Source organism: Manis pentadactyla, chromosome 12, assembly GCF_030020395.1.
Source record: "Manis pentadactyla isolate mManPen7 chromosome 12, mManPen7.hap1, whole genome shotgun sequence".
Taxonomy (NCBI): Eukaryota; Metazoa; Chordata; class Mammalia; order Pholidota; family Manidae; genus Manis; species Manis pentadactyla.
Window position 1 is genome coordinate 107,556,509 of NC_080030.1, and position 17,270 is coordinate 107,573,778.

General features: G+C 49.3%; 1 protein-coding gene across 5 annotated transcripts in view; it reads left to right on the forward strand.

Annotated features, from left to right (window-relative positions):
• Nucleotides 1-17,270, forward strand: part of SOBP (sine oculis binding protein homolog) — a 148,480-nt gene that overhangs the window by 118,333 nt on the left and 12,877 nt on the right. For all 5 annotated transcript variants that reach the window (XM_036902899.2, XM_036902900.2, XM_036902901.2 and 2 more), the window contains one exon: nt 10,501-12,402. In XM_036902899.2, the coding sequence (XP_036758794.2) occupies nt 10,501-12,399 (1,899 nt within the window). In that variant the 3' untranslated portion in view covers nt 12,400-12,402. The remainder of the gene's footprint in view (nt 1-10,500; nt 12,403-17,270) is intronic.

Sequence of the window (17,270 nt, forward strand, 5' to 3'; positions counted from 1 at the left end):
AAAATATATTCTTGCATGGCAGTCCATGCACTTGAGGGGAAATGCAAGATGAGAATCTTAGGAAAATAAAAGGAGACACCAAAGAAATTATTCTGGGTATTAAGTATAAAATTTGAAGTAGACATTAAACACCAGTTATCAAAGAAGCAAGATACGGATCTGGAATAATTGACCTAAGTATCTGCTAAGAATATCATTCTCTCAAAAACAGAGCAATTGATCTTTCTTTCCATGCCTTGTGGACAGTTCAGAGAAGACAGAAAAGCAATGAAGAGGCTCCTACACTGACCACCATTGTTATTACTATAGGGGGAGCTCTGGGTAGGTGGAGGGGAGGGGAAGTGGCCCCACTGTTCTGGAATGTGCGGTGGCACAGGGGGGGAGTGCTGGGCATGGTCAGCCATGTGCCCCAGGATTGAGAAACGCAGGTTTTTGTGAAGTTCGAGGAATGGTGAATTTGGTCCCACAGTCAGAGGCTCAGTGTAGTCTGTGGGGGCTGGGGAGCTACACGGGAGGTTGGGGAGGACATTTCAAAAAAAGAGTATTGTGTCAGGGAGGCTAGGGTGCACGAGGGGCTGAGCCTGTGGGGAACTGCGGGAGGTGTCAGGAGGAGCTGTTAGGACTATGCTTGTGGAAGGAGCAAACGGTAGAATTGGATAAATCAGTGTTTCGAGCAAATGGTGTAAAGTTTAACAAACAAGGGTGAGAAGGCAGGGCTGGGCAACTTTGATTTGGTTTCTTCCCGTTGGCCCCATAAAGGGCGTGTTCTCTAGACCGGAAAGGGCAGGACAGATGCCACAAGGAAAGCTGCGAATCCCCCATTTGGAGCAAAGAGGTAGGCAGAGAGGCCAGCGGCACTCAGCAGTTCAGATCTCCCAGCCCCTATGAGGGAATCTGTAGATGATTTGGTTTCTATTTCTGGGTAGTCTTTGCTCTATCATGATCAGTGGGAGAGGTTTCAAAACGACAGAAATGGACAGATGTTGACTACATTTTCAAAATTGAGGAAGCGTTTCTGATTTCTGAAACCCTAGACCGGGAGGCTTGCTGGCTTATCCTCAGAAGCCCTTGGCTGTATCGTCAAACACATGGCTGACGAGCCCTTAGGAGAAAAAGGTTCTGGTTGACCAGGAGCCCAGCGCGCAGGAGGCAGCGTCGGCGATGGAAAGAGGATGAGGTGGAAGTTCGGGACCTGGACCCCGGCTCCGAGGGCTTAGGGAAACCACGTCATCTCTTTGAAACTTTGTTTTCTCATTGTTAAGTAAAATGGGAAAAACAGGAGCTCCTTTACAAGTTTCTGGTGAGAATTAAAGGACACAACTTAAAAAGCTTCAAGCTAGTACATAACAGATACTCAATAAATGTTTGGTTTTAAAACACAAAGACCTAACAGCGGGATAGGACTGCTGAGAAAGCGGTCGGTTCTTGAGTAGGTTCTGTGCGAGGGAGGGGAGCTCCCTGGACTCTGTGCTGGTCGGGATGCTGCCTCCCGTTTGGGGCTCTGCCCTTGGGGAGGCGCATGGCCGGGGTGAGGTGCGCGCCTGGTCAGATGCACAGGAGGACGGACAGGACGGGAGGCTCTGGGGCCTTGTCCTCTGCGAAATGGTACAGGAACTGGAGATGTTTAAACATAACAATCCAAAGAAAATATGATGGCTCGTATAAATACGTGAAAGGCTAAGATTTGGAAAAGGAGCGCTGGCCTGTGCCGGGGGAACCGGTGAGTGGGAGGGGCAGGGACGTGCAGGGGTTAATCTTTGTAGTGCTCAAAGCTGTCCTGCAACAAAACAGACTGCCTCAAAATAAGCCGCGCAGGGCTTTGCGACTGAATTGCAGCCCCCTTGAGAAGGCCGCCAGAGAAGTCGGTGCGACAGAGAAGGGCTGCCGTGCTCTGCCTCGCTGACTGGCCGTGCGGATGGGTCTGGGCGGTTCTCCCCGTCAGGATGCCTGGGTGCCGCCTGGACAGCCATCTTTGGGTACAAGGAAACCCCACGTGCTGGGGGGCGGGGAGATGGGCTTGACCCATGAAGTTCCTTAGAGGTCTACAGGTCCGTGCTCCTGGAATCGACCACCTTAATCCTGTAGTTTTAAAGGAAAATGCAAAAAATCCTTGGCATCGTGGGAGCAGTCTGGACTTTGAAGTCAGACAGCTGGCAGTTAGACTCTAATCTGCCCTCTGTTGCTTGCATTGGTGGTGGTCTTGGGCAAGTTATTTAACCTGTCCAGACCCCAGCTATCCATACGATAAGGTACTTGTGGGGCATTAAGCAAGGTGATCCATGTAGCATGCTTGGCCTGATTACTAGTGCTTAGATGCTGCTAACTCTTCTCACTAGAATAACCAGGTACCATTACATAAATTTGGGCTTCCATTAGGCACTATAATGAAAGCCATAGCTTCCGATGGAGTATCCTGGAGATTTTGAGGACTGGGCAGGAGTGGACACCAGGGCTGAAAATGGGGCAACCTGAGTGTCCACAGGAAGGAGCTGGCTCAGTCAGCAACCCAGGGAGCAGAGACATGTGCAGGAGGCCATTAAAGAGGACCGAGCGAGGCATTCAAGTAACGCTGTTTGCAGGTGCCTGGCAGATTCTGAGCAATCAGTACATAGCTGGTAAGCGAATAAGACATCGCCAGGAGCTGCTGTGAGCCTTCCAGAAACAGCCAGAGACTGCGCCAAGGGGCAGGATTGCCACAGGGGCCATTAATTCTGCCCCGAGTGTCCTTGACCCGGACCACCTGCGCACACACACGTCCTCAGTCCTCTGACATCTCGGTGGTGCTGCACATTGCTGATGCCAAGACACAGCCCAGCCGGGGGAGCAGGCTGGGAGGCAGAATCAAATAAAATCCCCAGAAAAAAAGAGATTGCTTCAAATACCACAGATAATAGCAGCAGTCCTTCCAGAAAGTCCTATCACTGATATATGATTAGGTGTGCTGTGCAACTAAAGCCGCGTGTTTTGAAATATGACCTTTAACTATTTTCTAAAAAGTCTGCATGAAGGAAGAAATGAGGTGAATGAAGAGAGAGAAGCCAGGTAACTAGCACACTTCACTTTTTTTATCCCGGTTTGATGGGTGTCCGTTTATACTCAAGGGCAACATAGGGTCCCTCCCCACAACTTTTTCAGGCAGAGAGGGGCTCTTACACGAGCCACAAAGACCAAAACTTCAGGTATTCGAGTATACGTGTAGAAAACAGAGAGAATAATGTAATGATAAATGAGATCAAAGATGAATTTGAAAAGTGACTCAACTATATATTTTGAAAACAAGTAGAGTTACAAAAATAAGGTAAATATACAATTGAAAAAAGATTCAGATACATGTTTGGAAAAAGAGGGGTTGCAGTGTTGGGTTAGAAGAACAAAGGGGAGTTTGATGTTGAGGAAGTAAAATACTATTTTTTGGTAAGAAACTGTTAATTGAGTTTTAGCCTTTAGAATAAAGCTGTTGATGAAGGGGACACAGAATACTGCCTGGACAGTGGTGGGAGGAGGAAGTGTGAGCAGGTGTCTCCCATGACTGTGAACAGACAGGCTTGGGGCCCCTTGAGGGCAGGTGCTGAATCTTTCCTGTAATCTTCCACAGTCCAGCACCTTCTTGCCCAGCTTGGTACTTATTTTTGAATAAAAAAAAAAGCATTGCGAATAGAATCTCAGTTTTCTTGTAAGCTTCAGTCTGAAGCAAAGATGGTTAGGTAACAAAATGCAAAACTGTGTAGGCCTCCGGTGTCCTGCAGCGGACTCTAAGCTGCATGAGGGCTGGGGACGCATCTCACTTAACTCGTATCTCCGGGGGTAAGCACAGCTCCTGACACATGGTGGGCCTTCCGTAAATGTTCACTTAGGAATGAACAAATTGCATTACTTGAGGGCACGTTTTCCAGGGCACGCCATAGTTATGGTATCTGGAGTTGAAGAGAGGAGAGAACCAAATCTTGGGGCTTGGCAGCAGCACAATGATGGGAGATGGGGCAGGACGTCACTGTGCGTGTGGCACATTCTCTGTGCACGCCATCACTTGCTGGGTCCCCTGCCCGCACATTCTGGGGAGGGCTGTCACCGTTGATCTCATGTTACAGCTGAGCTCCTGAGGTGCAGAGTGGTTAAGCGCCTGGCCCTGCCAGGAGGTGGGGGCCAGGGGAGTGGACTAGATGATCCCTGAGGTTCCCTACAGCCTGATTTCACCGCTGTGAGATCTCCTGGGCCAGCTCTGTGTCCTCTCCGGAACAAATAACTGGCAAACGGAGAGGCAGACATTTGGCACCAGGTAGACCAGATTTTCTGATATTTGAAGTTTTCAGTGTCCTGGACGACTCGTGTTAGGAAGATGTAAGTTGCATTTATACAGCTTAAATGAAGCAGAGAGTTTTTTTTATGATATCCTGATGCTCCTACGCCACCTAATACGTCAGACCAACAGACAAGCATCACCTTCTGAGTCCTGTGTCTGGCTGGGAGGCTGGACGCGAGGTCCCCGAGCACAGGCCGGGATTGCGTCTCTTGACTTAGCTGTACACACAGAGGCGCTGGCCAGTAAGGGGCGGCTGGCGCTCACCGAGCTCCCGAGAACCAGGCGCATCTCCGCTCCGCCTGACAGAGCCCATGGCACGTGGGGCACGGAAGGAACTACGCTGGTGACCTGGGCCAGGGTCTCTGAAATCCAGCTTGAAACGTGTAAGTAGAACTTGAGTCATGGTATCAAGTTCCTACAGGGCAGTTTTCTAATGAGATTTTCAACTCTAACCGAGATGCCCATTAACTTCTCCTTGAGTCCCAAACCCTATTCAAGGAGAGAGAGAGGGGAGACAGGGAAGCCAGACCACAAACAGAACAAAACCGAGAAAGACCCGTCGACAAAAAGAGGTGTGTAGCATCACCACGCTGGCATCTGAAGTTGCAGGAAGTTTATTCTGAAGATGAACTTCTCTATGAATTTGCTTTTTAAAAAAAGAGTAGCCCTTGCTGCTTCTAAACCCCTTTCGGTTTCTGCACGGCTTTGTGTGTCTATGGCTACACCGTCCTTGTCCTTCCTTCCCTCCCTTGGCCAAGTTTGCAAGGACACTTGGAGGGGTGAGCTTGTACCCCACGAGGTTTTGGTGCCCCCCCGGCCCCACCACTACCCCCATGGGGCTCGTCCTCGAGCGAATTCTGCCAGGCAGCACTCGGCCCCTCCTGTCCTGAAGGCATGTGATGCCGCGGCCTCGGGCCCTTCCTCTGGAACACAGTTCTGCCATGTAATGAGTCAAGCAGATCATTCATCAACTCTGTTTTTAAATAAAACATGAATAGTGCAGTTTATGGCCTCCACTATTCAAACAGCAGTTGAGCCTAAGAATTATTCCTTTTAATGATTCTAACACTCATTTCCAAGTGGCCATGATGCTTTATCAAGCCTTGGCCTGAATCAGAGAATGACTGGCCTTGGAGAAAGAGGAAGGCTCTGCAGGAGCGGAATATAGCCTTCCGGGGACGGTGGGCAGCCGGGAAGCACATAAGCCTGTGCTTCCTCCTGTCGCCCCTTGTCGCTCACCTCCTTGTTGCTGCAGCCAGCCCGTCCACTTCCCCTGGGGCAGCCTCCTAGGAAGCAGGGTGGGGGGCTGCTGCCTGTGAGGCGAGGCATGCATTTGCCCAGAGAGCAACATGCTCCACTCCACCTCAGATGCATGGGCTCCCGAGAAAGCTATGGGTGAACATTTCCCTTTCTCTCCTCATACTGCCATAGAAACATCCTCCCATTAAGTTAAAATAAACTGAAACATATGGCATATTCCTGGGACGTCAGCAACCATGTAGGAGTTGGGCTAGGGACTGAAAAACATGCTATGCCACAAACTTAGTGAACTGCCTGGCACACAGGTGGTGTTACTACGATTAGCTCCATTTCACAGATGAAGAAATTGAAGCTATTTTCATAAGGTTGCACTGCTAGTAAGTAACGGAACCCAGACTCAAACCTACCTCCTCTAGCTTAACATCCCAGCATCCTTGGCCACCCGTGCCGCACTAAGGGCCTGATGGACGCGGTGATACTGGGACATGGGACTCCAGGGTCAGCTGGAAGCCAGCATCTCATGGGGTCAGTCCGAGGCCCTGAGCTCATGCTGGGAGGTGGCTGACGACAGGTAGAGTGGAACCCTGAACCGGTCAAAACACTGATCACCCCTGCCCATGTCTCTCCATCCTGCCTTACTTTGCTCTCAGGGGAGCTCCTGATATTTTTGAGCTGGCCTGGATTGCAAATTAATGCCACATTGACAGGCCAAGACCTAGAGGAGGTCTCACGGCAAGCTACAATTTTGCTTACACCTCCACGACTTCTGTTGTCTGGGTGCTGCGTTCGTGTGAAGCTGGGAGCATGTGTAGATTTTGCTTTGTTTTTCAAATTGTGGATGGTGTTCAAGGGATTGCTACTATCTTTTCACTGTCCTTTTGCTGCAAATGTCTGCCCAAATGAGAAAGATTTCAGCAAAAGGGTTTCTTAATTAAATACTGCCTGCTGCCAGATTACCATTCAGAAGGCAGTGGTGGCTTCCATTAAAGGATGAACTTCACTCCCACAGCCGACAGACAGCTGATTAATGTGTTAATTAGTACCCCCTCCCCCTCCCCGAATCTTAAGCCCAGCAGAATGTATATATTGTGCCCATGTGGGTAACCTCATGGCATACTTTGGCTTTGACTTTGGACATTTATATAAAAATAAAGGCTCGGTTGCCAACATGAATAGCTTTCTTTCTTTCCAGGGGATATAGAAGATGGAAAGAGTTATAGGAACCAGAAATCCTGCCTTTCAGTTTTCCTCTATCAAGAGCAAGTGATGTTTCTGCTGAGGCAGTGTCTTTTGAGCAGCTGAGCGGTGTATGTTGCTACACGTTCATTTCACAGGAAAGGAGTGAATCCATCAGGCCACTGAGCTTATAAGTACTACCCTGGCAGTCAGCCACCAAAATATAAATACTCTAAATGGACTAAAGGAAACGTTCATTCTGTTGTTTAGAATTGGACACGTCCCAGGAAAGTAAATTTAATCTTTTTGAGGACTGCTGTTAGAGGGTTGAATGGGATACGCATTCGTTTATCTCCTTTGTGATCTTTTTGTCTTCCTGGCGATACATTATGTATTTGTGATACAAAGCATTTCAGCTGTCTGGCTCAATGGCACGGCATTTGCTGGTTGTTCGAGTCACCAGATGACCATCGTCCAACAGCTTCAGCCTCAGCTCTCTCTGATCTGGGACCCGTTAGGGAGAGAAGTGGAACCAGAGAGGCCAAATTCCAGCAGAAACAAAGCCGGGGTGGAATTAGGGGGAAATCATTCCAGAATCCAGCGAGTTGAGCTCTACACATCTTTGTCTTCACCTTTTAAAATATCTGAAGGAATTTTGGTACTTCTTGGCATAATAAGCAAAAAATAATGCCCCCCAAAATTAAAAAGAAAGGAAAGCCGTCTGTGGAAAAAGACGGGAAGAATACCCCAGAACACCACAATTCAGAAAACCATAGCTTCTGAGACACGTGCTGTGTATTTCATGGATATGCAAATGTTGTTTTATTACAGAGAGAGATCTACAGTATATATTTTCACCCAACTACCACATCTTAAGTAATCAGCTCAGGCGCTTGTGATGAAATCTTTAATTACTAGAAGTGTGTCATTAGTTCGATGTCGAATGAATGATGGGTGCTGCCTCACATGATGTAGCTATTTGCACCATAAATTCATTGACCTCGTCTTAAATGATGTGTCTTGTAAGTCAGAATTGATTCATTACTTCTTAAGTGACAATTTTTTTCTCTAATAATTTTTTGCTTCCTTGGAAAGATTGCCTTTCTGTGATTTTAGATTGGTGTTCTGCATTAAAATACAAGGAGGCGAGGATAACACACACTTTCCCACTCAGGTTACCCAAAACGAGATAGTCGTGAACTGTCACACTATCACCGGAACACTTTGGGTTGCTGCCAAAAATCAGGTAGCTGACCAGTAAGTCTTTGCTTGAGCTGGAAGGTCTGAGGAAACAGAGCTCCACTTTGAACTTTGATGTCTATAATTCTTTTTCTGTGGAAATAGATAGAATATGGTAGAGATTCTCACTTGATAACTGAGGTAGATCTATGAGTATTTCTTATTCATCAGTGAAGTATTGAAGGTACAGGGAGCGAAGGGAGAACATTTCAATTATGTTTAAATTACTTTTTGTGACTCCACTTGAAAGTATTTATTTAGCTTGAGGAAACAGAGGAATCCTCTGGAGGCAAATGACTCAATCTGGCAATTTAAAAACCAATTAAGGATTTCAGAATACTCATGCCCCTTATGGTTAAAAAATAAGATCCAAAAACATGCCAGAAAATTTGGTATACTGTTTTAATTAGTTTAATATATTGGTAATACTTTTTAGTTCATGATTAAAGAAGCTATATTTGACCCTTCACTTCAAGGTTATAAATTTACATTTTAGGGTCTCTATGGATGCCTAGTATTGAAACAGAATCAGGTGGCTTTATTTCATTTTGGAATTTCAATGTCACATTATGTGTTAACTTTATAAAAATGATAAGGTTTTAAAAATAATAATGTACATGTATCAAGTTTTCACTACTAGTTTATTTAAACTTTGTATGAGAATGTTGAGGGTCTGATGGATTCTATGTGCCTCTTCTCATCAGAGGCAATTTTGCACTTATTTGTAAACTAGACATCTAACTATAATAACAAAATTTCTGTAATTCTGGAGAAACCTGAAAGCACAGGAGTATATTAATTAGCATTGAATTTTTGTGTTTGGGAAAAGTGTTTTGCAAGGATAATTTTGATACGAGACCAAACAAAAAATTGACTTGTGCCAATAAGTATTTGTTATTCAATCTCACACCATCAGGTATTTTACCTGCAAAAATCAGTGGGGGAAAAAAGGAAGAAGGGAAAGAGTGGGCTTATACAAACAAAGCCACATCTGCCACGGGTGTGCACACCCACAGTCACCTACCAGCATGCCACCACTGTTTCCAATCAAGGAAAGCTGAGAGTTAAATGAGATGGCTAATGAAATGCCCAGCATATGTTGTTTTTGCATTGTTGATGTGACCAATCATTATTAAAAGTTATCATCTTATCATGGTATCAGTTTACAATATTTAAAAAACAGCAACACCCATCAACAGAATAGAGGCCCTCCTCAACAAAAACAGGTTCCATTTAGAGCAACCCAGGATCCGGTCGGTGCTTTACTGAGGAGAGACTTGAATTCAATGAACTCACAATGACAGTGTGTTTCAGAATTCTTCCTGTGCTGCCATATGGCTTGAGAGCTGAGGAAATGACCAAAATCGAAAAGAAAAAATAAGAAAAAAAGATTGTGCGTATAATGTTCAGTCAAAAAAGTAAGGCACTGAAGAACTATTGAAAATTTTGACATCTGTTTATCTGTTTATAGCTATGGCAAGATTACTCATATTAATTCTTGTTTAAAATGCCATATGAAGGAAAGACATTTGTGCAAACAAGAGTCATATTTGAATTGTAGATCATGTCTTCACCATCTGTGCGAGCTGATGGTGTTGCAAAATTAATGTGTTAATGAAATCACAATAATTTCTCCAAAGTAATGGGTTCTGAAACCAAGAATGACTATTTTTTTGAACTTTGCTGTCTAGTGATTTCCAATTGGGGAAAGCTCTCAGCCTTTGATTAGTTCTGCAGCCCAACTTTAAAATAAATTTGGTGATGTCTTTCTTTTGCCAGGAGTAGATCTAAAGGGGGGATAAAGCCATAACAACTTTTGGAAAACGTTCTCTGGTGTTTGAAAAGTTGTTAAATAAGACTGCCTGCCAAGAAATGTCACCAAAAATTCTGACTACTGAGAGAGAGTGGGCAAACAGCTCAAAAAATAATTCTAGCTTGCTGCAACATCACAGGCTGGGAATAGCTAAACCTCACACAGACTTCATGACTAATTCCAAGTTTCCCCTTGGAAGCCAGACATAATGATGTTCAGCGCTTTGTTACTGATTAACACACCCCCCCTTTCCAATCACATTATCAAGCACAGTCAATGGTGTAAAGTGACTCTGCATGAGGAGAATTTTAAAAGGCTATATTTCAAAGCCCACTGAACTTTCTGGAGAATCCTTTCTCCAAAACTATTTAAATTTGCATTTGCAATGAGCCTCTTTGACAAGTGAAAGTATGTGGGCAGGTGTATCTATTCCTTTTTGTCAGACCCACCTTTAAGGCATGCTTATGATCATTATCTATTACCTATTGATAATTCCTATTCTGAAGAGTTGATATTTATAAAGCAATTCGACTTCCAAGAAGAAATCGTTTTTCAGAAACCTTTAAGAATTTTACCATCTAGAAAGAGACACTTCAGCCTGTTGGAAAAATTGTGATACAAGTTTGAAAGAACCTTTATGTGAAACCTGAAACGCTGTCTGCCAAAGGAAAGAGCTCATCTTACTTTTTCCCTTTTTGTCACTGTGTTGTAGGTGTGTGACTGGTGTAAGCACATAAGACACACAAAAGAATACCTGGATTTTGGGGACGGGGAGAGAAGGCTTCAGTTCTGCAGCGCAAAATGTCTCAATCAATACAAAATGGACATTTTCTACAAAGAGACCCAGGCCAATCTTCCAGCTGGGCTGTGCGGCACATTACATCCTCCCCTGGAAAACAAAGCAGAAGGCTCCGGGGTGCAGCTGCTCACTCCAGACTCTTGGACTATCCCTCTAGCAGATGCTCGGAGGAAGGCCCCCTCCCCGGTGGCTGCGGCTGGCCAAACCCAGGGCCCTGGCCCATCATCGTCCACCGCCATTTCTCCATCTGACACTGCCAACTGCTCTGCCACTAAAATCCCCACGCCAGTGCCCAAGCCCATGGCCCTGAGCGAGACGCCAAACCTCCCTCCCGTCTCCGTGCAGCCACCTGCCGGCATCGGGCCTCCCCTCGGCGTGCCACCTCGCAGCCCTCCCATGGTGATGACCAACCGCGGCCCGGTGCCGCTGCCCATCTTCATGGAGCAACAGATCATGCAGCAGATCCGGCCACCCTTCATTCGTGGGCCGCCGCACCACGCCTCCAACCCCAACAGCCCTCTGTCCAACCCCATGCTGCCCGGCATCGGGCCCCCACCGGGCGGCCCCAGAAACCTAGGCCCCACTTCCAGCCCCATGCACCGGCCCATGCTCTCACCGCACATCCACGCCCCCAGCACCCCGACCATGCCGGGGAACCCCGCGGGCCTGCTGCCGCCTCCGCCCCCGGGCGCGCCCTTGCCAAGTCTGCCCTTCCCGCCGGTGAGCATGATGCCCAACGGGCCGATGCCGGTGCCCCAGATGCTAAACTTCGGGCTGCCGTCGCTCGCCCCGCTCGTGCCGCCGCCCACGCTGCTCGTGCCGTACCCGGTGATCGTGCCCCTGCCCGTGCCCATCCCCATCCCCATCCCCATCCCGCACGTCAGCGACGCCAAGCCCCCTAACGGCTTCTCCAGCAATGGCGAGAGCTGCGTCCCGAGCGCCCCCGGCGACTCCTCGGCGGCGGGCGGCGCGGCGGGCGGACACTCCCTGTCGCCCCGGGACCCCAAGCAGGGCCCATCCAAGCCCGAGGGCTCGCCGCCGGGCAGCTCCGGCCAGACGCTGAGCCTGGCGCCGTCCGAGCGAGGCCGCGGCGCCGTGGTGGACCTGACGCGGCGCGCGCGCAGCCCCCCAGGGGCGCCGCAGGGCCCGCCCGACGGCGTCATCGACCTGACGGTGCGTCACCGCGCCCGGCTGCGCAACGTGATCCAGCGCGCGCTGCACGCGCACGGCCAGGCGGAGCGCGAGGCGGGCGCGGCCGAGCGCAGGACCCGCGGCGGCTGCAGGGACGGCCACTGCAGCCCGCCCGCCGCCGGCGACCCGGGCCCCGGCGCCCCCGCGGGCCCCGAGGCGGCCGCTGCCTGCAACGTCATCGTGAACGGCGCGCGCGGCGCCGCCGAGGCCGCCAAGGGCGCCGAGCCGCCGCCCGCGCCGCCGCCGCCGCCCGCGCCCGCCAGGAGGCCGCCGCCGCCCGAGGAGCCGGCCGTGAGCGAGCTGGAGTCGGTCAAGGAGAACACGTGCGCCGCCGGCGGCCGCCGGGACGGGGAGGCGGCCCAGAAGCTGGTGGCGGAGGAGGCCCTGGAGGGCGGCGGCGAGGCCGACCCTGGCCTCAACAACCCCGCGGACGAGGACCACGCGTACGCGCTGCGCATGCTGCCCAAGGCGGGCTGCGTGATCCAGCCGGTGCCCAAGCCCGCCGAGAAGGCCGCCCTGGTGCCCTGCGCCATCTCCGCGCCCGCGCTCGGCGCCGGGCCCGAGGACCTGGAGCCTCCGCTCAAACGGAGGTGCCTCCGGATTAGAAATCAGAATAAGTAAAAGGTTTGTACGTCCACCTCCGCACGGCCTGTGCGCCCCGCTCGCCGCGCCCGGGGCCGGGGAGCGGGGCTGTGTGGCTAGCCGCCTGGTTTTACCCGCACGCCGCGCAGTGCACCTGTGCGGTCGCACGCGGCCGTCGCTCTAATGCAGCCTCGTTCTCCGTCTCACGCCCGCGGAAGCTGTCGCCGCATGTAAGTGGCCCTGCCCGAGGTCGGTCGCTTACTTAATGGTAAATAGCCCAGCCTTGAACCTGACTTGAAACTCATTTAATTTCGGTCGTCGTGTTCTTCTCTGTGATTCACCCTGTTGAGGAAGAGAGGGAGGCGAGATTACTTGGGACCCAAAAATGTCCAGTCCTGAAGTTACGGGGCTGTGGTGAAGGTGAGCTGGGCCGCTTCCTGCAGCTGGTAGACCCTTTGGCAGAATGTCCCAACTCACCAGATTTTCTCAGCAGTCACAAGATGCCATTTGCAAGATGAGAATAAAAATCAACCTTCTGATGTGCTTGTAAGCCAGCCACACGCAGGCCACCAAGCCCCGCTGCCTGGCCAGGTGTTGCAGCAGTGGCTCCGAGCTCCTGCTCGGGTCTCTTCCTTCATCTAGCCACCGACCGGCGTTCCCCAGGGTGGGCCCAGCAGTCCTCGAGGCCTTTGCTTTCTCCCCTTTGGGGTTCAGTGGCTTAGCTGGTGGGCGGCTCACCTCTGCAGACCACTGCAGGCGCTGGCAGGGAGAATGGGCACACCGCTGACCTGGGTGAGTTCACATCTCTGACTTCAGCGGGGCATCTTGCTTACTGCCAGGTGAGCCATTGAAAATGAGTCCAGAATTTCGGAGGGGAACTAGCATGTGTGGCACCCCCACCTGGCCAGTGGTGGCCTCCTTCGGTCCTCTCACCAGCTGGCGGAAAAGGCATCGTCTGCCTCTGACCAAGGAGGAGGCATTGCCCAAATCAGGGCTGGTACGTGGGGGAACCAGTATTCAACCCAAGCCCGCCAGACCCAGGGCCCAAGCTCTCCCCTCTCGCCAAGAGGGCAGCCCACAGGCTAATGTTCAGTTGAGGTGAATCAACTGTTTGTGGAGAGGAAAGGAAGAGAAATGGACGTTTGCTGAGCGCCTCCCTCGGGCACCTCTCCTTCCACACAGAGGTGAGCACGATTCAGGGCCGTCCATGGCGCTCACCGTCTGGTGGGGAGGTGAGCCCTGGGGAGCAAGGACGCTAGGTAGAGGAGTGGACCCTGTAGGAAGAAGAACTCATGTTGAGATGTGCCCTCTTCTGAGTGTTTTTTTATTAGCACTTATTCAGATCTAGATCCATACAATTAATTGCTCGTGTCTTCATTATACTGATGAGGAAATAGACCCAGAAATTAAGTAACTTGCCAGAGTTGACCAAGTTAGTAAGCAGAGTCGGCTTTCAAATCCAGGCTGACACCAGAGCTACATTTTCCACTATAGAACAGGCTAATTGGTCCCTTTATTACCCTACTTCATAAAGTTCTTTTATCCATCTTTGTCTTCGGCAAAGTTCCTAGACAAGAATGAAGCCTACCTTCCAAGTTCTCTAAGTGTTTAGACAGTGTTGTCCTTTTCTTGTAAATTTTTTTTACTGTGTTCAATCCTGGCTCTTCAGTATCAACAGCAAATGATTGCATCTGAGCTGCCGTGTTTACACGGGCACCTACTGAACATGTGCAGCCAGAAGTTTGCCCCAGAAGCCCAGAACCAGAGCAGGGGGCTCGCTAGGCGGCGCCAGGCAGGTTTTTCACCACCATAGTTTGCCGTCTCCCGTTCCACTGTGGGCTTTGCGGCAGGAGCAGAACACTGAAAATCAGCTCACCGTTCCTTCTTGATTTTACATCTGCAAATTCTGCTGTTTGGAGACAGACAGACACCCTTTTCATAGTCGCCTCAATTGAAAATACCCCTGACTTTTCCACCAGAGTAATTTAATGTGGTTGACAAAGCAGTAAGTAATGGGAAGATGTGGGACAAAGAAGTGATGGCTTTTAGAAAGCCAGAAAGCACTGGGAATTGTAATTTTAGATATATTCTAGTGTCACTCATTCAAATCAAAAGAAGAATGGGGGTGGGTGGGTGAAGGGTTTCACTACCATCGTTGGAGTGAGAAGTGACTAGATCAAGAGTAGTGCCACTGGCCCGTAAGTACCATGGGGCCTAAAGAACATAAAAGCATGAACTATATTATGGCTATTTGGATGATTTATGTTTCTGAATAAAGAAGCAGGCTGGGGTCTCCTATGAGGACCAGAGCTGTTACTAAAAATAGTAACCTGGCTTCAGCCAGTTTCCAAAGATGCAGTGACAAAATTGTGCATAGTTCCTTCAGATTGGAGAGCTCTGTTTATGACGGTTCCCCAAGAAATTACAGCTTTCCTCTGAAGTCAGAGGCCCTCAGGCTTTGCCAGCTACAGCAGGGTGACGAGGCGAGCGATTTAAGATCGGCACTAAGTCACGCTTCGGCTTGCCTTCAGTAGTTCAGGCCACCCCCCGCCCAGTCCCACCCTGCCGCCATTCACTCACAACCTGTGACCCGTCCTCATTTTCTGGGCACACATGGTGCTGTCTTTCCTCTGCCTTACCCCACCTACTCCCGTGGTTGCAGACACTGGAAATGCCCCCGTTAATTAAAGGACTGCATGGCCTTCGTGCCCAGAGAGTGAACGCTGTTTGCTGACGAGTTAAAGCCAAAGGGGAAAGAATCACAAGCCGAAACCAAACCTGGGCTGAATTGTGGTGGCGAGGTGCGCTGAGGGATCCCTCCATGTGCGTATTGGTGACTCATGATGCTGTTTCTCCGGGGAAAGTCGGCCAGTACTGCGGTGGGGGCTTTCCGTTCTTTCACCGTGCCGGCCATTCTCATACCGTATGACTGTTGTTGCTCATCATTTTAAGCAGATTCAAAGCAGACTGTATCTTGAAATCAATAATGCAGGCAGTTGTCTTCAGAGAAGTCCATGTATCTGCGAGTTCTTGGCAAATCATAGTGCTTTTTCCATTTTGAGGTTCTTGTGTCCCCAGTTACCTGACTTCACGTGTTCCTGTTTGTTGATATGATTACAAATGGTTTCAACAGATATTTTCCTAGATGCAGAACTAATCAGGTTTAGCTGAAGATTTTCAAAGGTTGTAAACTTTTAATCTTCAACTTGTAAGACTCTAAATATCAGTTCTGCAACTTCTGTAAGCTGGGGGAAAAAATACCCCCAAATAATAAGGAAAACAATGTATAACATTGATTTCCAAGCTCTTCTGTCCATAAAGAATTCCATTTATAAATAGAATACTCCCTTCTGTGTCTTTGCCCTGGAGCTTGGGGGATAGCCTCTTGTACATTTGCTGAATTTCTACAGTTTACACTTGTTTATGGTACACTGGGGAGTTCAGAATAACCATTTGCAAATGTTTGAAGGCATTCAAAAGAAAATACCCTCCCCCCTCGATTTTCTAGGGAAATGACATATGTTAAGTAAAATTATCAATGGAAAAAATGTGTACCATGAGTAACGCTCTCCCCCTCACTTTTTCCATTCCCCAAAAGCAGCAAGTCCGTACAACTGCCCATCTTTGTGGCCTCCGTATTTTTATGTTTCTAAAATGAGAAAGAGCTAGAAGGCACCCTCCAGCCTGAGCCGCAGTGCTCTTCAGCCTCAGCCCCAGCTTTGTGCCGCTGTTTCCTCTGGGAGAACTGGAGGCGGCAGCTGTAGTTCTGGCTTCTTGGGGTGCAGTTGTTAGTCTGGTTGTGGAGCCGTAACCCCGGAAAGAACTATTTCGGGGGTGGAGTGTGGGGTGCTCGCCTCATTAGGAAAACCAGAAGGGTGAAGCGACAGGTCACTCGCCAGTCTGGTTTCTCCAGCTGAGAAGCCTGAGAGAGCAGGCTGTCTGGGAAGTCAAGTGTGTACCCCTGAAACATGATTATGGGTGTCTGCTGTCAAGGCAGGAAAAGTAGAAAAACTGATGAGAGTGAGAAGAGGAAATCAATACAAATAGGATGTACTCAGATCCTGTGCCAGATTGAGGTTTATAATGTTCCAGTACTTGATTACGGAAAATGTTAATCGGTGACATAACCAGTTCCCTGATGCTAACATTTTGGCTGTCTGTCAGGATGCGGACGGCCGTCCACTTCCAGCAGAGGTGATTCAGAGAGCCAGTGAGGAGCCGCCAGGCTGCGTCACGCCCTCATGTGAACGGGGAGGGCCCGGCAGAGAGCTTGCTCTGATCACTTCAGACTCGTAGAGGAGAGTTTTCTGGAATGAGCATGGTCAGGACCGGCCTTAGACACATCTCATTCATGCTGCTGGGTCTGTTTTAACCCTAGGACAAAGGGGTTGAAGGAGGGTTTTAATGTGCCAGCATCTGGCTTTAAGATATTATTTCAATCAGATTACAATGGACTAGAAAATGACACACGTGGTCGGGTATTTACTCCTATCAGATGCAGGCATAGCCCCCCCATCTTCAGCAGGGCTGGGACCAGGCTGAGCTAGAGAGGCTTCTGTGCACAGACTTGAAAACAAAATCACTGGCAAGGCTGGGCGAGTGCAGCCCTAGTCCTGGGTTTGGCCTTTGACCTTCAGCCCCACATGGCAGCCCCTAAGCTGGTCTCTTGGTCCACGTACCAGTCCCCAGACAGCCTCAGGAATTCCCCTAAAACTTTGTGGAAGGCTTTATGTGTCGATGCACAGAGCCATTTGCTTGTGAGGAGAGGTCCATGGATTTTGGCATCAGCAAAAACATTGCTTTACGTCTCTGAAGGGTTATATTATCACCAAACAATATCCGCATAGGAATTTTTCTTGTTGCTCTGAGGAAGCTGGATTAATTTTAAGTTTCCCTTAAAATTTAGGATG